Source organism: Nothobranchius furzeri, chromosome 16, assembly GCF_043380555.1.
Source record: "Nothobranchius furzeri strain GRZ-AD chromosome 16, NfurGRZ-RIMD1, whole genome shotgun sequence".
Taxonomy (NCBI): domain Eukaryota; kingdom Metazoa; phylum Chordata; class Actinopteri; order Cyprinodontiformes; family Nothobranchiidae; genus Nothobranchius; species Nothobranchius furzeri.
In genome coordinates this window covers 30094507-30116140 of record NC_091756.1, presented here as the reverse complement: position 1 = coordinate 30116140, position 21634 = coordinate 30094507, and the positions used below count along the sequence as shown (strand labels likewise).

Genomic DNA, 21634 nt, shown 5'->3' with positions numbered 1-21634 from the left:
TAATTGATCTGCCTCTTCCAAGGTGGACTGTGGTGACCTGAAATCCTGCCTGGGTGCCACAGCGGTTGATCTCGGAGTGAAGATGGACAATGCCCTGTGTTTTGATGCCCATGTTGGTACTGCGGTATCCTCATGTTTTTATCACCTGAGACGGTTGGCTAAAGTGGTCATTTTTATCTAGACAGGATCTTGAGACTATGGTTCATGCTTTTATAACCCCATGCCTAGACTACTGTAATTCTGCCTTAATCGGGGTAAGTCAGGGTATAGTAGCTCGTCTGCAGCTCGTTCAGAATGCTGCAGTGAGATTTTTGGCTGGCAAAAGAATTTGTTTTAAACTCCTTTTAACAGTTTTAAGGGTTTGAATGGACTGGCTCCAGCTCATGTGATGGAGTTGGTGCAGCCTTACGTCCCTGCTCCAATGCTCCGCTCCGAGAGCCGGTTGTTGGTGGCTCCTAGAGCTCGGCTAAAAACTAGAGGGGGTAGGGCGTTCTCCATAGCAGGACCAAAACTGGGAAGCACATCTCCCCTACCTGTAAGGCTCTCTCCATCAGCAGCAATTTTTAAAACAAGGTTGAAGACCCACTTTTATGGTTTGGCTTTTAACTCTGGGTTAGATGTTGCTAAACTTTTACATGATTTAACTCTATTTTTACTTGTTGGTTTTAATTGTATTTGGTGATTTTATCAGTTTTAATTAGTTACTGTGCAGCACTTTGGTGGCATGCCTCATGCCTGTAAGGGGCTCTATGAATAAAAATGATGATGATGATGACGCCTCATGTAATCAAGTACATCAAGTAAGACACACACCCTTTACGGGGCACTCACTCAAATACTCCTGTGTCATTGAGTCCTAGAAGATTCTTTCTAGCATATTTGTTTTTGTTTCAGGATTTAGTAGCAATCGCCTGTTAAGGTCTATTCAGGGGTTCTGGAGAGGAGGGTCCGACGGATTGCCGATCCTCGGATTCAGGAGGAACAATGTGGTTTTCGTCCTGACCTTGGAACACTGGACCAGCTCTGTACCCGTAGGGGGATCCTGGCTGGAGGGTGACTGGGAGTTCGCCCAACCAATCTACATGTTTTGTGGATTTGGAGAAGGCGTTCGACTGCGTCCCTCGGGAGGCCCTTTGGGGGGTACTTTGGGAGTATGAGCTTCCAGGCTCAGTGATACGGGCTGTTAGGTCCCGTGTCAGAGGTTGGAAGTAGAGCTCGTTTCCGTTGAGAGTTGGACTCCACCAAGGCTGCGCTTTTTCACTGATTCTGTTCATAGCTTTATGGACAGGATTTCCAGGTGCAGCCATGGTGTTGAGGGGATCTGTTTTGGTGGCCTGAGGATTGAGTCTCTGCTTTTTTCAGATGATGTGGTCCTGTTGGCTTCATCAGAACGTGATCCCCGGCTCTCACTGGAGCGGTTCACAGCCGAATGTGAAGCAGCTGGGATGAGAATCAGCTCCTCTAAATCTGAGGCTACAATCTTGATTCAAGCTAAATTAGGCTTTAGGATCAGGTCTGTGCTTTTTGCAGATGATGTGGTCCTGTTGGCTTCATCAGAACGTAATCTCCAGCTTTTGCTGGAGCGTTTCTCTGCTGAATGTGAGGCAGCTGGAAAGAAAATCAGCTCCTCTAAATCTGAGACCATGGTGTTGAATCGGAAAAAGGTAGAATGCCTTCTCCAGGACGGGAATGAGGTCCTGCCCCAAGTGGAGGAGTTTAAGTATCTTGCGGTGTTGTGAGGTAAAAATGGAGTGTGAGATCGATAGGCGGTTGGTGCTGCATCTGCAGTGATGCGGGCGTTGTACCGATCTGTCGTGGTGAAAAAAGAGAGCTGAGCCAGAAGACAAGGAGCTTGAGTTACTCGGTCGATCTACATTCCTACCCTCACCTACGGTCACAAGCTTTGGGTACTGACAGAAAGAACGAGATCGTGGAAACTAGTAGTCAAAATGAGTTTTCTCTGCTGGGTGTCTGGGCTCTCCCTTAGAGATAGGGTGAGAAGCTCAGCCATCCAGGAGGGACTTGGAGTAGACCTGCTGCTCCTCCACATCGAGAGGAGCCAGTTGAGGTGGCTCTGGTATTTGGTTAGGATGCCTCTTGGATAGGGTTGGGAATTGAAAACTGGTTCTTGTTGAGAACTGGTTCTCATTGTTTCAATTCCTAGGAATTGTTCGGCACTTTTGCAAACGATTCCCCTTATCAATTCCAGTCGGCGCGAATGAAGTCACAGCCTACGTTGCGTAGCTTACAGAAGCAGGAAACGTGGCGTCTAAACGGCACAAATGTTCAAAAGTTTGGTTATACTTTTGTACACTACACTTTATGTGAAAGCAGAACAACAGGGTAACCTTGCAATAACTGCATAGTGAATATTTCATCAAGAGAAGGAAAAAGTCTTTGGGTACACTTAACTTAGAGTTAACGATGTGTTTTGACCTGCTCTGGACTAGTGAATTTCAACGCAGCAGCAGCGGTGACGCTCACACGTCCTCTCCTGTTAAAACTGCAGGTAACTAATCAACTAACACAGCCTATCATGTTAGTGTCATTTACCTCGTGTATATACACCTCCACACTAGCAGACTCCAGTGACAAACCTGTTGTGAGATTTTCCCCACTCTGCAAAAGCTACAGCAACACTGCACCAAACAAGAAGATGACTCTCCTTCACAAGGAGCATAAAAGACAACTTATGGAAAGATATTTACAACCGATACAGGTACAGCTGATTATTTATCATGAATAAACCGACAGTTATAATGCAGGAGGCCGTGTGCGGTTAGTTTTTTGCCACCTATTGAACTACTCTGGAATTGATAAGGGATTGGATCGATAGACTGAATCGACAGTGCCATTGATATTGATAAAAACTTACGAATTCCCACTGCTACTCCTGGAAGCCTCCCTGGTGAGGTTTTCCGAGCATGTCCCACCAGGAGGAGAACTAAAGGAAGACTCAGAACACGCTGGAGGGACTATCTCTCTCAGCTGGCTAGGGAACGCCTTAGGATTTCCCTGGAGGAGCTGACCCAAGTTAGCCTGGCCTGCCACTCATCCTCTGTTTACTGTTTACTCACAGGCAGAGAGGCACATGAGGGGCGGGACTAGCCAGCTCAAAAATCCCTTACAGAAGAAAAATATATTGGATAATACTGTATAATATACAGTAATATATTGAACAATATAATCCAATATATGGAAATCTGATAACTCATTCTAAATCATATGCAAAGTTACATGAACACCAAATATCGGAATATATGTAATATATTCATGCACATACAAACATGTGTGTACATATATACATACATATATATTTATATATACATGAGAGAGAGGTATAGCATTCAGAGACAGGTTAAACAAATATATTAAAGAATAAACAGTCAGATGGGTTAGGGTTAGGGTAAAATAATATGAAAAATTGCCCATTTAGTTAATCCACTTTAATAAATGAAAGATATGACAAAATGTATCCATATGTAAAGTATTATACTATCACATATCTACATGTAACATATCATTTTACGTAAATCGTAATATATGAAAAGCAGCACTTATGTACTACTACATATAAAGCAATATGTTATAAAGATATATAATTAGATATATATGACAATATGTTTCAGTTAGGGATGGTCAATATATCGGTATCAATATCGGTATTGGCCAATGTTAGTCATTTTTTAACATATCAGAATCGGTTAGATGAATAAAACCGGGCCGATATTAACAACCAATATTTTTTCCATCTTGGCTCCAGAGGTGGGTGATGTGTATTTGTTTAGTCATGTGAACAGTGAATGAAATCATCTCAGAATCGCAAATGTGTGTGGTGTGTGTACATAATAATGTAAATTCAGCTTTAATAATTTTCATTCTATACAAAATCTGCTGATTTTAGAAGCATTAATGTCAGTATATTGGTATTGACAAATATTGGTTATCGGCTGTAACAGTGATCTTAATATCAGATATCGGTATCGGCCCAAACTTTTCATATCGGTGCATCACTAATTTCAGTGGTATATTATTTCTTATATGATGGATCACTTATGTAAATATATAACACAATATATTCGCCAATTTAAGAAAAACGACTATTCCTCATGTAGTACTACATTTGTCGCTATATATTTTGCTGGTATATCAGTAAATAAATATGACAATATATCCCACAATATATTTCAGTGGTATATTATCCCTTAAATGATGGGTCACTAACGTAAATATATAATGGAATATATTCACCAATATATGAAAAGTGGCAATTCCTTATGTATTACTACATATATCGCTATTTATTATGCTGGTATAGTGTCTAATATATTTCTGACACCTCAGAATTTTTCACATTTTGCGTTCATATATTGCTTATCAATATATGGTTACATATATTTTTCTTCCATAAGGGATAACCGATCAAAAAAGTGTGACGCTGTAGCTTTTTAGCTGTAGTCAAAGAATGGCGTCTGGCGATGGAGCAAACATCTTTCTTTAGAGGAAAGACATTTAGCGCTTCTACTCGTGCTTTTAAAGACATGTCCAAGTCATTTAGAACAAAGGAAAGAGCCGCAACAAATTCCACTTCAAACGCTATCTTCATTGTTTTTGAGAAACTGAGCATTGCGGCGTGGGACGTACGCTGCTCAGTGCTGATTGGCTCGGTTAGAATTCTCAGGGGGGTTTATTTGAATAGAAGAGTTCCCAGCTGGCTGGCCAGGCGAGGCCCAAGTGGCTGGGAGGAGGGAAGTCTGGGCCTCCCTGCTTAGGCTACTGCCCCCACGACCTGACCCTGCATAAGCGGCCAAAAATGGATGGATAGATGGATGGATCAAAATTTAAAGCACAAATAAACAAATATGGCCACTTGCACTTCTATGGTCATAATTATTGCCTGTGGCTGTCAGTAGTAATTGGGATCGTGAGTTTAGGGTGAAAATAAATCATCTTCTAAGGCTGGACGATCACATCCACATTACCAATGCAGATGTGAGCAGAACGCTGCCTTCAGAGCAGACACTATACACCGAGTAGTCAGCAGGAAACCCATAAAGCGAACCAATTACATTGAAAAAACTGCAGGTTGTTGTGGACTACCAACAGCTTCAGTGCATCAAGGGCAGTCCTGTCACACCAGAAGAAAGAACATTGTTTCTGTACATGTAACCACACCCCAACCTGCAGACAAAATCACACTTTCATCAGTGCTCTTTAAAGCAACTGAGCCAAACATTGAAATAAACTAAAAATTATCTGAGAAAAGAAAGAGAATATACTCACCCAAAACAATTCATTGCTTTAGTTGTGCCCCACTGTTAGGATACCAGCACTGAGCGCATATTAGAACACCTAAATTAGTAATGAGGTAGATTTCTGATGCGATGGGACCCTACGTTAACCTCTATAAACCGTCACCGCCTGGACAGACAGCAGGGAGCATCCTGAGCTCAGAGCGGAAAAATGTGAAGAAAATCCACCAAGGCAAAATACAACCTCTCCCTGGAAGATGGAGAGAGGTAAGAAAGTTAGGAGATGGGTGGGGGATGGTGTTGATATGACTCGTGATTGCTCAGGTGTTGGGAAGGCTTTTATCAGGATATTTTTAGACCTAAAAGCAGCAGATAGTGGACTGTAGTAGTAGTAGTAGTAGAGAACAAAGCCCAGCATGGTGGGAGGGGGAGGGAGGGAGGGAGAGAGAGAGAGAGAGAGAGAGAGAGAGAGAGAGAGAGAGAGAGAGAGAGAGAGAGAGAGAGAGAGAGAGAGAGAGAGAGAGAGAGAGAGAAAGGTTTCATTGGCTCTTCATATAACAGAACAACAATCTGTGGGTAAATCGTCGAGGGATCCAGAGCGAGGCACCAGTCCGGCTCATTTTGGCAGACAGAAAGCCAAATAGCTGCATACAGAGATAGTTTAGTGATTTGGCTTTATTTTGTCTCATGGGGATGCTTTGCCACACACCTACAAATAAAACTTGCTTGGAGGCAGCATCGGGTGTTGGTTAATTATTTAAAGGGGTTGCATGGCCATGAGTAGTGATGCAAGTTTCCATGACGCCTGGACCACATCAATACGTTTGTGGATGATGATCACATACGTCTTCCAGCTGTGAGAGGTCTTCGCATTGCCAGTTCCTCGTTTTGCTGCTAACTGTGAAATATCCTCAAACAGAACTCAGTCCAGTATAACATTGTTTGTTGGGGGAAACAAAACTCTAAATGCAGTGTTGCCAAAAAAATACCAACGCTCACACTGCAACAGAAAAGGCAGATAAAAGCTATTTCCTGCCTGTTTGGGGATTATTTCATAAACAGGACAGGTTTGAATGAAACTCTCAGAAAGTCAACATTACACATATGTCTACAACTGATTAATGTTTGAAATCAGTCCAGTTCAAGATGGCCGTCACAGCTAATCAAGATCATCAAACACAAAAGTGACCATTCCTCTAAATGCTCCGAGTACACCTGGCTGCTTTAGTAACCACTATAACCACACATTGTTGGAGAAGCAAGCATGCTGGTGGCAGTCAACAGATAATGACAATCCACTACAAACATATTCTTACAGTGGATACATTATTTCTCATATTTTAGTTTCATTTTCATGAAAGTCAGCCTAGAAGATCTCTAAACTAAACACGCACTGTTCAAGTTTATACGTTGTTCAAGTCATAAATACAGTGGGTACGGAAAGTATTCAGACCCCAGTTCATTTTTCACTCTCTGTTAAACTGCAGCCGTTTGCTGAAATAAGTTGTTTTTTTCCTCATTAATGTACACACAGCACCCCATATTGACAGAAAAACACAAAATTTTAGAAATGTATTAAAAATAAAAACTGTAATATCACATAGTCCTAAGTATTCAGCCCCCTGTGAAGCCACTCCTTTGTTATTTTAGCCGTGTGCTTTAGGGTCATTGTCATGTTGGAAGGTAAACCTTCAGCCCAGTCTGAGGTCCTGAGCACTCTGGAGAAAGTTCTTGTCCAGGATATCCCTGTACTTGGTCGCATTCGTCGTTCCCTCAATTGCAACCATCAACATATATACTGGACACTTCGTGTCCATAGGATCCAATTCTGTTTTTGTGCCAAAATGGGAGGTTCCCACCACCGCCATTTTGTGGTTGAATCACATGTGCAGCAGCTCATCAGGCTCTGCAGAAGCCTTTTAATTACCTGCTGATTGACGTCAGGGGTGTTGAAACAGAGTTAAAACTAAAACATGCTGGATACTGGCCCTCCAGGCCCGGAATTGAATACTTCTCTACCTAGGACCATGTGATATTTCTTTTTTTGGACACTTAATTGAAAAAATCCTGCATAAAAGCACTGAAATGTGAACACTAAGAGCTGATTTATGTAAAAATAAACATGGAATAGGAGGACAAATGGAGATGAGAGGTTAATTTTCATTAGTGGACGGGTTAGGGTTGTCCACTGTAGTGGACAAAGATATATTTGTTTTCTATCATTTACTGAATTCTTTGAAGATGATTTTTTATGTATGTGTTTTTTTACTTCTTCCTTCTTCTATCTCATGTTTTCTTATGCTAAACACAACATTTGTGCAACGATGATAAAAGCTTTCTGATTCTGATGTCGGTGCCGTAGATGCTGAGAAACATTCCTAGCACATTACTTTAAAGGTCCATGAAGTAAGAATGACATCCTGTGGTCAAACATGGGTACTGCAGTCCATGCATCAAAACAAACAAGTCCACTCTGAGCAGCTGTTTCCAGATCAGCGCCACAAGATTCCAGACAACACATGAAGACAAGACACACACACAGTAAGTTGATAAGTAGATAAACACATTTTATCGTATTATTGGGCTGTTGGTAATTGATATAAGCAACTTGAGATATTCAATTTTTTAGTTATTTTCTTACACAGCTTCGTAAAAATTGTTTATTTACCTTATATGTTTCAGCTAGTAGCTGTAGCCATCCTACGAGATCACCAGTGATGTTGACGTCACTTCCTTTTATCCGCGGGCAGCAGAGGACGGCGTCGCCCTCAACTGCTCGCGTCCTCCTTGCTGATGACACTGTCCCACGCGTGATCCAATGTATGAGTTCCATCATCTCTGTTCATGATCCTGTACGCACGCCTCCTTATCTCTATTGCTTCTTCGATCCATCTTTTATATTTTTGTTCTGTATTTCTGGTCCATGTACCGTCCCAGTCCATTATGTGGTTTTCTCTTGTGCAGCAGTCTGTTACGGCTGATTTCTTTATTGTACTTTCTGCTTCTTGTTTTGCTGCTCTTGTGTGTCTTCGACTTGTTTCCCTCTTGCACTCCCTTTGATGTTATTTTTTTCGTGTGTTGAGTTGGCATCCGGTTTCTCCTACGAATGTTTTATTGCAGAGTTTGCATGGGATTTCGTGAATGACTCCACATTTTTCATCAACAAGGAGGAAGCGGGCAGTAGAGGGCGACACTGTCCTCTGCTGCCCGCGGATAAAAGGAAGTGACACCGCCATCACCTGCGATCTCTGAGGATCGCTAGAGCTACAAGCTGAAACATGTATAGTAAACAAAAATGTTTTACTAAACTGTGTAAGAAAAAAAAAACAAAAAAATGGATTATGGACAGAAACACATTATGAACACACAAAAGAATAACGAGATGTTTTTAAGGTGGTTATTTGTTTCTAATTCACCGCTAGCAGGCTCAACGTTAGCCTCTAGCCTTCTTTACCTGACTTTAGAGTAAAACAAGGAGATGCCGTTCTTCTTAGGCGTATGAGAAATAATTTCATTTTATTTCCCACAACTCTGGAGCTTTTTGCCAGCCTGTGTCAACTTACAAATGCCGGTGCAGCTTTGGTAACCATGCGTGCTCACAGACTGTAAACAAAGACTATTCGGACATTTAATGACAGTTGAACGATCATAACTGTAAAAGATATCACTGGAATAAAAATAATAATAATAACCTTATATGTTATCTGTTGTCCTTGCCTAGATTCAAACCTGGATCCTCCGAGTGAAAGTCATCAGCTCTACCAGCTGAGCTATGACAGTACTTACTAAAGATTAAATCAGATTTGTTCTTCGGCTACCCCCATTGTGCTCCGAGAGGAAGCCGATGGGCCAGTGAGGTAGAGGGTAAGGAGCGGAAAAAAACTTACCAATCAGAGGACAGAAAGGATCAGCCACAGGCCACGCCTCCAGATTGCCAAAACTCCCAACAGCCGAGCGAGCAGAATCAGAAACCAAGCGCGCAGAAAGGCTGCCACATGCACAGTGAGGCTGCCACGCGCATGCTTTCCTCTGCCATGTGCTCGTTGGCCAACGCGTGCGCGCAGGTTTGTCACTTGTGCACATCCTTGTGTGCTCACAGACACAGTTTGCTCCCTCTCAGTGTACAAATGACTTCTCGCCATGTATATTTTCACTCGAGAGGTTCCAACTTCCACGTGCGAGTCTCGTTCGCACGCACGATGTGGGCCCGTCACGGGTTTTGGCACCCATCTGACACCATATATGTCCTCCTTTGGTCATTTTGAAAGGAGAAAAATGGACAACCCCCCCAGCCAGCAGCAAAGGAAACCTATTTAATGTAACCTTCCTTCCAAAATGATTCAGACATTAACCTGTTTGTGATTATTTCACTACACTTACATATTGGACCTTTAAGCTCTCAAACTATTACAACCAACCCTGTTATCTCATGAACCACTGGATGGGTTTAGATCTAAGGATGTTCATCTACAAATTATTTACTTTTGGAGTCAATCAGAATCAAGGCTAACTGACCTCAGAAAATGCAAAAAGGGCTACAGCAAAGATATGGAGTTAAAGATAGGAGTTTGGATGGATTAAACGTTTCACACGATTGTGCTACATTGCATGAGATACAGCATCCCGTTAACTTCAAGATCTGATAATAAGACCATCGTATCTCAACACTCTTTCAAGGCTGGATTCATTTTGATTCCTATTTCTTTGATCCCAGGCCAGGATGTTTGAAGCCGACTGTGACTGGCTTCACTCTAACACCCAGCTGTGTCTCACATCAGCAGCGTGGTAGGCCGTCTGACAGGAAACATGTTGAAATCCAGAGCAAGAGGAACAATGAGAAGAAGACTCCAGAAGCTAGTGCTAATAAATGTGTCTCCACTTATTTAATCATCTCTTTACTCCGTGCCCACACTTGTACTCCCCACTGTGTCGGGCTGTAAAAACCTCTGACTCATACCTGATGCTGGAGATGAGCTGTCGATGCTCATCAGTGGTGAGTATGTCCGGCAGCACCGAGGCCAGCCACTCTACTCTCTTCTCTGCTGCGAACTGCTTCAGCACAGAAAAGAGTTTATCTTTGACTTCTGGCTCGTCTCCTAAAATCTGGTCCACCTGTCGGGGACAAAGACGATGGACGTCTTAGGAGAGGTTTAAAAACAAAATAACCAATAAAAATGTCACAGAGTGGATGCTGTGACCTCATTGTGTCAGACTCAACATGTTATTTAATGTTGATTAACACCACAGCTGTAGATTTGGAGATATTTAGTCTGTGTTACACTGCTGTGAACAAACATTTACCTCTTCAACAAGTTATTCAGTGTTTTTGACACTTAATTGTTTCTGATCTGTGAGAAAATGAATCAATATCAACACTAAGAAGGAGACGGGGGACAAAAATAGCTTCAGACCTGTCTAACATTTGCCAAACAAGATCTTGATGATTCTCCCAAGACTTTTGAGAAAATATTCTGCAGACTCTGACTCAGTTTGTCACTGTTGTTGTGTCCTTGGGGGAAGACACTTCACCCTTTGCCTGTTGGTGGTGGCTGGAGGGACCGGTGCCACCATGCCTCTGTCAGTGCGCCCACGGGGAGCTATGGCTACAGTGTAGCTCATCAGCCCCAGCATGTTTATGTATTTAGCTTATACTTTTGTCCAAAGCGACTTGCAAGTGATAATCAAGCCAGCAGGTAGCCCTTGAGGCTAACAGCAAATGCTATTCAGTCAATCCTAGGTGACGGTGAGGCAGCACAACCAATCATAGAGGGAAGAAAACAAGGAGTGGACAGTAGAGTGGGAGATGGGTGCTGGGAGGGTGCTAGTTTAGAAGATGCTCTCTGAAAAGCTGGGTCTTCAGGGGTTTGTTGAAAATTGACAAGGAAGCCCCTGTTCTATTAGTGCTTGGTAGGTTATTCCACATCTGTGGAACGACACATGAAAAGAGTCTGGATTGTCCGATTCTTTGATGACCGGATTCAGGTAGATGGGAGCCGTACCATCCAGGACTTTGTATGCTAGTGTTAGTAAATATTTGAATTTGATGCATGCAGCTAGCATTAGCCAATGGAGCTCAGTGAACAGAGGGGTGACATGTGCACTTTTAGGCTGATTGAAGACCAGACGCGCCGCTGCATTCCAGACCATTTGAAGAGGTCTCACAAAACAGGCTGGAAGACCAGCATGTGAATGAGTGTGTACGTGAGTGAATGACTGGTTGTGTTGTAAAGTGCCTTGGGGGGCTGCCTAGTGAAACCAAAGTAGAAGTTTCTAGAAGGTGTTGTCCTGTTCCATCTGGAGTAAATCTAGCACAAAAACATGATGGCAACAGCCCAACATGGAGGTGGTAGTGTGAAGGTCTGGGCGTGCCCTGCTGCTTCAGAATCTGGACAGCTTGCTGTAATTTACCCTCAGGTGTGCTGAAGCAGAGAACCCTCTGAACACACACACACACACACACACACACACACACACACACACACACACACACACACACACACACACACACACACACACACACACACACACACACACACACACACACACACACACACACACACACACACACACACACACACACACACACACACACACACACACACACACACACACACACACACACACACACACACACACACACAGGCTCCTTCATAAGCTCCATTTAACAAACACGTTTGGGTCCAGATGCAGTGGAACAGGTCGACACACATGACCTTAATCAACAGGTGATTAGAAGACTTCTGCAGAGCTTCATGAGCTGCTAAACAGATGATTCAAACATTAAACTCAGTGTTGGATTGGAGACTCCTGGTCTGGCTGTTTGTTTTTACCTGAAGTATCCACCAACATCTCAGAACTGAAGCTGTTCTGTACAAAGAAAAGACTAAAAGATGATATTCAGGACCTGACTGTAGCTGTCATTTGACAGACCATATCAGAGGTGTCCAAACTTTTCCAGGGGAGGGCCAAAATCCTCAAGGTAATTGTCCTCACCAGCCCCCCCCCCCCCAATCTTGTTTTATTTGAGAAACGCAAAAAAAAAAATACTGCTTTATGGTGATTAATTTTCATTTGTGCCCTGCAGCATAGGTCCAAAGTGTTCATGTTGGTAAAATAAATGGAACATAAACTGTTATTAAGTGTCACTCATATACAGCCAATCATTTTACGGATGCTGCTGGGGGCCACACACAAAATCACATCTAGGGCCACAAATAGCCCTTGGGCTGCACTTTGGACATGTCTGGACTAGATAAGCATGTGTGTAATTTTCCTAAATAAAATAAAAAACACCTAGAATCTTATTTATGTGTCATCTGTTTCCTTTGACCCCATTGATGGACTCAGACTAGACTAAGATCTGGTGTTTTAACCCTAAACCTATTTTTGTGAAAGGACACAGCACAAAGTTAAAGTTCAGGCACAAAACACCAAGGATTACTTTTTAAATGGTTGTTAATGGAACATTTGTTTCATAATCCTGTTAAACTGATAACAGTAGTTGTAAAATTGATTTAAAAAGGTATAAGGTCAGATTATTGAATGGAATACGTGTTGTTCAAACTCATTTGAATGAGTCGCCCTCTTTCCTTCAGGCAAAAGTCTGAGGAGCTTCAAGCCTAAATAGTAAGGCTGAAGAACATCTTCAGATGTCTTTGAATGACTACAGCTCATTTATTTATTCATTTAGGCTGCCCTGAGGAACACGTCTTGTCCCCCTGTGTCTCTAAAATGTTGAGGGACAGATGATGGAGAACAGACTCAGCAGGACTCAAGTGTCTATAAAAGTACCTTCTGGTTGAACTCCAGAGCTTTGTGCTTGCGATCCAGCCTTGCCCCCTCCCCTCCCATCTGACTATCCACCATGCTGACGCTTCGTTTCTGCCTTTGACCGAGGCACAGCACCCCCAGACGGAGCGGCCTCCCCTGGGAGGCTTTGATGAGGGACGCAGCCATCTCATGGTGCCTGACGGGGATGCCGTTCACCTCCATGACGTAATCCCCGGCCCTGAGACCTGTGCGTCCGGCTGGGGAACATGGCGAGCAGTCTTCCACCAGGAGAGGGCAGTCTCCCACAATGGTAAAGCCAAAACGACCATCTGGACCGGGGATGATGTCCATCTGTACAAGGCAGGTGACAAAATGAGTCAATTCAAGAATTATCCTCAGATAGAGACGAAAGCAGATTCAGCTTTTTAAACAACTGAACAAGAATGCACCCTTTTGGAAAAATTACAAAATAAAATCTACTACTGTGAAAATTAAAGGATTAAGCCAATTATCACTGCATCTGTAACAGATGAGGGAGCTTTGAGACCTGCTGAATCCGAGACACCACTCCGATGCTGGGGGGGATGTTCTTCTGAGTCTGGGCGATGGCGATCACGGCTTGTGGAGCCAGTGTGGACACATTGTGGCCCTCGATCTCTAGGACCTGATCCCCCGCCTGCAACCCTGCCAGGTGAGCAGTGCTGCCTTCCTCCACTGACAAGATGTAGCTGGGTCCATTCCCACCCAGCTGGAAGCCAAAATCCTCTGGCCAGCCCTGATTGGATGTTGGCATGCTGAGGACTGGATGACAGAAGAGAAAAATGGTGAACATGCAGTTTTATCCATGAACTTTAAAATGGGATGACAACCTACTGCTGAACAGTCTTATTAACCTCCTGAGACCTGAGCCTTTGTCTGGAATCGGTAGAACCTCATAGAATAAAGACCAAACAAGATTTCTGAACATAAAGTAGCTCAAAAGTAAATAAATAAATAAATAAATAAATAAATAAACGGACAATGGCCAGGTTTCTGTGATTGATAAAGAGATCAGTTATGACAGAACTATAAAGACGCAGGACCTCATGAGGCTACGACCACCACTCACCCAGTGCAGTCCATGTATTCAGATCTAGCTCCATTATTTCAAATCTATCTGTTGCTGCAGTTGTTGCCCGTCTCCTTCCTGCTGTGATCTCCCTCGTTTCTGGTAGTACTATCTGAGTGCTGCTCCGTAACCCTCCACCCTGAACCGTGGCACGCTCAGCGGTCCATGACCTGGTTCATAAACTCCATCACAGCCAATCAAATAACTGCATTGTGACCTTAATTAGCTTGAAAGACAAAAGTTCCTGCAGAAATGAGCACACACATCCCAGTCTTTAACTGCTGAATGGTAATTATGCAATAATGGAACAGAGAGGCTGCACGGATGAGTCTGAAGAGTTAAAATAAGAGGTTAATGACAATCGGAGGTTAATAAGAGGTAAAAGTATCAATAAACAAAACAAAATCTGGATTCTAGCTGCTCATTTAGGAACATTTAAGACCTACAAATGATTATTAGGATGGAAGACACAGATTTATAAAAGCTGTTTCTGTTTGCCTCGTCTGTTGCAGACCCTCGGGCTCAGCTGGAAGCTGGTGAGGCGCCCCGAATCTAAACAACAGCAGGATTCACAAAGACTTACAGAAATCTTTAGATGGACACCGGGGCCCCCGCTTGTTCTGCCGGAAAGAGTATCTGCCTTTTTTGTTTTGCAGAAACTTCTTCATGGTGAAGGCGAGCAGGCTATCAGCCCCTTTGTCCACTCAGCTGCTGTGTTCAAATACAAAAACCCCACAACCTCGAAAAGTCAAACGGACAACGTGACCGTCTGCAAACATCGCCCCATTTCTCCACCCCGGAACCACAGCAGCCTCCTTCTGAAAAAAGGGTGAGTGTGCATTGAAAAGCCAGACCTGTTTTTCTGAGTGTGTCAAAGAGTTAGTCCTGCGTCTTCATCCCTGATTCATCCTGAGGCGAGCCAGCTTGCACACTGTTAATCAGAAAACTGGGACGTGTGCACCCGTGCACCTCGGTGCCTTAATAATTCTGTCTCCAAAAACAGTATTGTGAGGCCTCATTTTTCTATAAATACACTGCGGCGTCTTTTTCCTCCTCCTCCTCCCTTGGTTAGGTGGCTCTCGGAGGGACCGCGCTTCTGGCCCAGAATCACTGCGTCCGCGTGAGAAAGCCTGATGAGGACTAATTGGAGCATGTGCCTGGAATTCTGCCTGTCCCTGAGTGTGTGTAAGACACACAAGTGTTGGGTCCACGGAGACATTGGGGCAGTTTAAGACTTTAGCTTTGAGGATTAGTGAGATTATCAGATGGATCTTCAGTTCTCCTCCACCCCCGACATTAATACAGCAGCAACACATGGGTGATTACCGTCCTGCTACAGGACAGGAGGTGAGATCTCAGCAGAAAACTCAAATGAAACAAAAACAGAGACTTGATTTAGTCATTTATTCATTGATGTCTTAATTTTGTGTCTCTCAGCCTAACTTGCCTGAGTCGGCTTGATTTCATCAGTATTTATGAATACATTTTTACATATTGAGTTGTACTGTCTGAGATTTGTATTTCCTAGAACATTTATTTGCCATTTTGCTTTAAATATTCTTGACATACCGATGGCAACCAGTGAATTAAAGGTTCCATATCACACTTTTTTGAACCTTTGAGACCAAAGGTGACAGATCCTCTGCTGCTGTGGCCCCCAGACTCTGGACCTCTCTCCCCTGAGCCTGAGATCAGTGGTCTCCTTTAAAAAGCAGCTGAAAACTCACCTGTTCAAACTGGCTTTGGTGTGACCTTCATCACCACCCTCTCCTTATTCTGCTCTCCCCACCTATTCTGCCTTCCCCAGGAACCACTCATTTCCTACTTTCCTATTAACTCCCTCTCTCTTTCTTTGAATTTTTAATCACAGTTGTCTATTTTTGCTTATTTTAATCATTTTCTAAAATATTTTTTATACTTTAAATTTTTTGTTTTTGTGAAGCGCCTCGTGATCATTTTCTTTCTTGTCTAGGCCCGATATATGATAAAATCGTGCCGTTGGAACTACTGAGATGTCTTTTATCTTAAATACGAGCTATCTTCGTCAACGTGAACTTATACCCAGAAATAAAACGGTTCAGTTCAGTGAAGCTCCGCTCTGACAAAACAGCGTCTTAGGCAAACCTGCTGTCCACCGCCTGCCTTTCTTCTTATTTTGCCATGAGCCGACACTGTTTGACTAACAGTGTTCGTAGTAATCTATTCAGCCAGCTGACGCCAATTTCATTTTAAAAATATTTTTGTTTTATTGATTATTTTCTACAAAATATTTTGTGTCTCCAAAGATCTTTGATGTCGATCATTTCCAAGCAGCTGACATTCGGCTCACCTCACATGGACTCACACCGGCTAAATAAACAAAGGAAGTAAAAAATAAAATAAAATAACAGATTAGTCCTTATATTTTAAACAGTTTACCAATAAAGGATTCAAAACATAATACTGGCAAGTGTAGCTAAAGAAGAAGAAAACCGTTTCTGATGCGACCGGGAGGCAAACCTGCACAAAACTACATTCTAACCTCTAGCCTACCAAACCTGTTGCTGCAAATCTTATCTTTTAAGGAATTATTTTACATGCTCTGTTTAGAGAGTCTGGTTCTGCTCTTGTTAGAAAACATTTAAATTTAAAGTCCCATAGTCATCATGACACACTGTTGAAATGACATCTCTGAATTTGACCCATCCCTGTAAGGAGCAGAGAGCTGCAGCAGAGAGCTGCAGCAGTGGCTGCGCGCGGGAACTATTTGGTGGTTTATCACCCCAAACCCAGCCTGCCAGACTCGCCCTGTCTATTCTACACAGAGACGAGTCTGGATACCCTTTCCATTTTTAATTACGAATTTATTGACATGGGAAAATGATATCGGATAGTCAGAAATTTCAATAACAATAAATGATAAATTGCGCAGTGCTAGTTCCTGTTATAGTATTATTAAAAATAATGTGAGGGACCACCAAATTATAAGCAATCATATGCCTCCCCTCTTCACTTTTACAAGATATTATTGACAGTCGATACTATTAGACGATAATTTAAATACAGTAAATAAGGAATTCTAACAACTCTAGAGAAAGTTCTGGTAAAGCTTATTGGAGCATAAACAGTTATTAGTGGCAGAGTAAACACGACAGCCAGTTCAGTCCATAGTGAATAATTAAACATGACTAGACTCAGCTCCAAAAACATTACTATGAGTCTTCTCTTACACTTAAGCCAGACATGCAACAAGATGACAAACAGCCAACAGAAAACTATAAAAGTGGCTCAGAGACACAAACAGAGCACAGAGATCTAACACCTGCCGAAGATTAGAATGCAAAATCATGACCACGCTGGTGCCGTGTAATGGAAAGCAGTGACAATGAAACATCCAGTACCTTTTCAACCAGCATCCAGGGATGTGAACACACACACAACTTCTGAGTGACGCTCCTGTCTGCAGCAGTGAGGGCTGTAACATGAGCACGGGGCCATGTCTGCAACCAGATCCAACGGGTGTCCTTTTGTTGCACTGTGTGGAGCAATGGATGGCAGAGACAGAAACAAAAATATTGTCCTGTGGCGTTAACTTGATGATTAAACTGGTGTAAAAATTTTGAAGGGTACATTTTTTACATTGAATGGTGTGGTTTAACAATATACTTTAATGCAGGCAAGTGTATTTGAATGCATATTTCCAGAGATAATACAACTACAGGTGGTGTCTATAACCGATTACCTTCCGAAGTCAATCTAATTAAAGTTAAATAACGAAAACACAAAAATGGACATAACTCAGTCGGGTACTGGCTCTGAAGTAAAAATTTGTGTCATTCTAATTAAAAGTCATCCCCATTGCATACTCTTGAGTGCTAAATGACGAAGATAAATCTTGCAGGAATTGCATAAATCTTTTTAGTATTTGAACAGAGCAGGATTAACTTCGTAATTTCTCTAAATAAGATGAAAAGCAGCAGGAAACCATTCAAGGAATGCCAGACCTGTGATTTGATTTTAGTTTATGGGACACATTGTCCCTTGCACTGAGAACCTCAGCAACTAGCATTCTTTTCTTCATTAACCACTCTAGGCCTGACTCACCCCTCATAATCTTTTTCTATGTTAACATCTGGCGTATCTCTTTTTAACATACAGCTGTTTGTGATTTTGGAACTAAACAGAGAAAAGGACTACATTCCTTCCACAGACATCAGTTCCCTTTCCCCAAGCAGCATCAGTTCCTCACTTGTTAGCTACGATGCTACTTCCGTAGCTCCGGTGCTACGGAAGTAGCTTTGTTTACAGACACTGAGGAGGACGGGGCATGAACGTAAAACTAAAACCGGTTGTCTGAATGAAACCCAATGGGACTATGATAACTTGAAAGTTGAACAGAAAGGCAGCTAGGTGCGACTTTGACTGAAACGAGCAGGAAGTAAAGCAAACAGGGACAGACGTGTTTAAGGTTAGCATGCTAACGAGAGATTCTCATGTTTTTGTCATTTTTAGAAAACTGTGCCTACTTTTTTGTTTTAAAGACTAAAAAAATAGTTAAACGAAAGCCTCCCTTTCATATTGTAGCACTTTCTTTTTGGTTTTTTTACTTCTCGGTTGTAGATTTGAGCTCCTGTTCGCCTAAAGCTGTCTCAATGTAAATAAACCAGATGGATTTTCTTACTTTGTTTGCCATCTACGTGGCGGTGGTGCTAACATGTATACTTTTAGTGTGTAAATACTCGGGCCAGCAGCAAAACCCCTTTGATACACTGCTCAGCTATGTTTCAAAGGTAAGAATTACTGTCATTACAAAAAGAGACAGAGTAGCGCCGACAGATTCAGAAAACTGCACTTAAATGTGTTTCTTCACAGAAGCTCGCACCTTTTACACCACAGTGGCTCCAAAAAGTTTCACACTGGACCTTACACAGACTGTTTCACCAAAGGTTTGCTGTCTGAACCCTTTTATACACGCGATCCAAACATTGCAGTGAGTGTGGCTCTGATCGTGTGGTATTAAATGTTATTTCAGGAACAACTCTTTCATTTGTCTGCACATCCTGCTGGAGGGAGCCGTTTATGCAGAGTTTACTTACGAAGTGTTCGGCTTCTGCAGGGAGATGGACACCACTGTAACAAGCTTGTCAGTGCCTTACGTCTTGTTAGTCATCAAGACCATATTCTTCTACCTCTGCATCAAAACAGACCCAGGTAACTTTTGATTTACCTTCAATGTAAACACCAATTTTACCTGCTGACTTGTCACAATCAGGCCATATGGGGAAGGTCTCCAAAGCGCTTTACACTTCAGCATATCATTCATCCATTCATTCATTCACAAACACACTCCCACTTGGGTGGTGATTGTCGCCACAGCTGCAGAGGCGGGGCTGCTGGGCACAGGCACCACCGGTCCCTTCAACCTCTACTAGCAGATACTTCTCATGGTGGTAGGAGATGAGCCTACAGAGTGTTTCCTCCTCTTCTAAAAAGGCAGTGTTTACTTTAAGGAAAGTTTGGGGATATTTAGAAACCCCAGATGGCTCTAACTTGGAGGATTGGCTTTGAACTTAATGTTACATCTGCAGGAGCTGTACACTTGCTACATATGAAACCATTCTGTGAGAATTAGCATACCCAGCATGAAGTGAAGCTATGTGGCTAATTTAGTCACCAAGGTCAATAAAATACCCTCACAGAGAACAGACACTCGGAAAAGTGCTAGTTTTCTAGTAAAGGAATATTTCATATTCAGTAATAAGATGGTCCTTCGCTGGCATCATGTTTAGTCTGATTATTGTTTACAAACATTCAAAATAAAAGTTTGGGTTTTAAATGAACTTTTTTTCTAGTTTTTTGCCGAACTGCAAGGAGAAAACATCTAAACTGAAGCATCGGTGTCACTTTCTTTTTGTGCATCAATATTAAAATGACTAAAATACCAAATTCAGCATTTGTTCATTTATGTAACCCTAAGTTGTCATGGAAACTTTCCCATCACATCAGTTTGGTCAGGTAATGCAGTGGTTGATGAACCTTGTAGCTTTTGACCCACAGATTTTACTTATTACATTTAACCTAATATTTCAAATCATCTCTTTGTTGTTTAAAGGTGACTCACGCAGTGTTGAGTGGAAAGTGTATTTTTTGTTAGGCATTTCCAGATCAGTGCCTTATCAAACCCTGTCATACTGCAGTACTGTGGCATATTTGCTTTTTAGAAGGTTATCTCATATCTGCCTGTTGTGAAATGAATTGTATATAATCTCTGCAGTTGGGTAAAAACTTTGCACAATAATCTCAGGGTGTGCTAGACAGCAGTTATGTAATACAACTAGAATTATTATACTTTAAATTAGCCAAAATAGCAATGCATTTGATCAGAAATGTTCGTAGAAGTCCCTTCTTTCGTCCAGTTTGGTTTGGTTCTGTGCATTACTCCGTTTGCCATCTACCAGGCACAGTGACAAAGAAGAAACTCTCCAACCAGCTGCACATCTACTCCTACGATAGGAGACTGTTTCACCCTGGAGTCTCCTGTCCAACCTGCCAACTTGTCAAACCAGCCCGTTCCAAACACTGCAGTAAGTATTTACCCTTTTATTTTGTCACCCACATCATCAAGTGATCCTTTCTACTACTCATTCATGTCCAAAAACAAATGTTTCTCTCTGCTGATTGGCAAACCGTTCCTCAGGGGTGTGCAACAGGTGTGTCCAGCGCTTTGACCATCACTGTGTTTGGGTGAACAACTGCATCGGCGCTCGGAACACACGGTACTTCCTGCTTTACCTCTTGAGTGTGTGTGCCATGGCGGGCGACATCGCCCTGCTGACAGGAGACATGTTGCTTCATGCCGTGCTGCGTTCAGGGCTCCTAAGAGCCAGTTACATTGATGAGCACGGCCAGCAGCAGCCTGCTGGACCTCTGTTTGTTGTACAGGTACGGCTGACATCATTAAAGCTTACACGCTGTACGTAATTAAATCCAAAATGTAAAACATCCCTTTTTCTTTGCCCCTCTAGCATTTATTTATGACATTCCCCCGTATCGTCTTCATGCTGGGATTCTTGATCTTCATCTTCTTCCTCCTCGCTGGTTACGCCCTGTTTCATTCCTACCTGGCCCTCATCAACCAAACCTCCAACGAGTGGTACAAAAGTCGAGGTTACTTTTTTCAGCACTGCCATCCAACAGCAGCAGCCGATCATCTTTCTAGCCCCATCCCAGATCACTCCAAGAGACACTACTACAGCCGGGGGGCTCTCCGAAACCTGGGAGAGATCTTCTTTCCTCTACGAGGCATTCAGAAAAAAAGCAACTGAAAAGAAAGAATGTTCATTTTAACTGGCAACAGCGGCTACTTTTGCTACTTCTGCTTATAAAATAAAGTTTTGAAATTACTTTATGGATTTTTGTATGAATTTACCTTGTACAGGGACTTGTAATTAAATAATAATGCAGTGGCAGATCTATACCTGTAGGTGTCACTAAAGGCAGCAGTATGTAGATGTTGGTACTTCAC

At 42.5% G+C, this 21634-nt stretch overlaps 2 protein-coding genes across 8 annotated transcripts in view; one reads left to right on the top strand and one right to left on the bottom strand.

Annotated features, from left to right (window-relative positions):
* Positions 1–20570, bottom strand: part of grid2ipb (glutamate receptor, ionotropic, delta 2 (Grid2) interacting protein, b) — a 55152-nt gene extending 34582 nt beyond the window's left edge. Inside the window, exons 1-5 of one of the 7 annotated variants that reach the window (XM_054749078.2) lie at positions 19361–20570; positions 17511–17644; positions 13570–13823; positions 13044–13373; positions 10210–10364 (exon numbers count right to left, since the gene is read on the bottom strand). In XM_054749078.2, coding sequence (XP_054605053.1) covers positions 10210–10364; positions 13044–13373; positions 13570–13815 — 731 coding nt within the window. In that variant the 5' untranslated portion in view covers positions 13816–13823; positions 17511–17644; positions 19361–20570. Of the gene's footprint in view, positions 1–5283; positions 5626–10209; positions 10365–13043; positions 13374–13569; positions 13824–14713; positions 15482–17510; positions 17645–19360 lie in introns of those variants that run through there. The other 6 variants (XM_015963521.3, XM_015963520.3, XM_070545534.1 and 3 more) reach the window with 6 other exon arrangements.
* On the top strand, positions 18306–21512 carry zdhhc4 (zinc finger DHHC-type palmitoyltransferase 4). The gene is made up of 6 exons (XM_015963532.3): positions 18306–18899; positions 18982–19055; positions 19142–19320; positions 20568–20693; positions 20807–21051; positions 21135–21512. The coding sequence occupies exons 1-6, from the start codon at positions 18777–18779 to the stop codon at positions 21432–21434; spliced, it is 1047 nt and encodes a 348-aa protein (XP_015819018.1). The 5' UTR covers positions 18306–18776; the 3' UTR covers positions 21435–21512.
* The last annotated feature ends 122 nt before the right edge of the window (positions 21513–21634 follow it).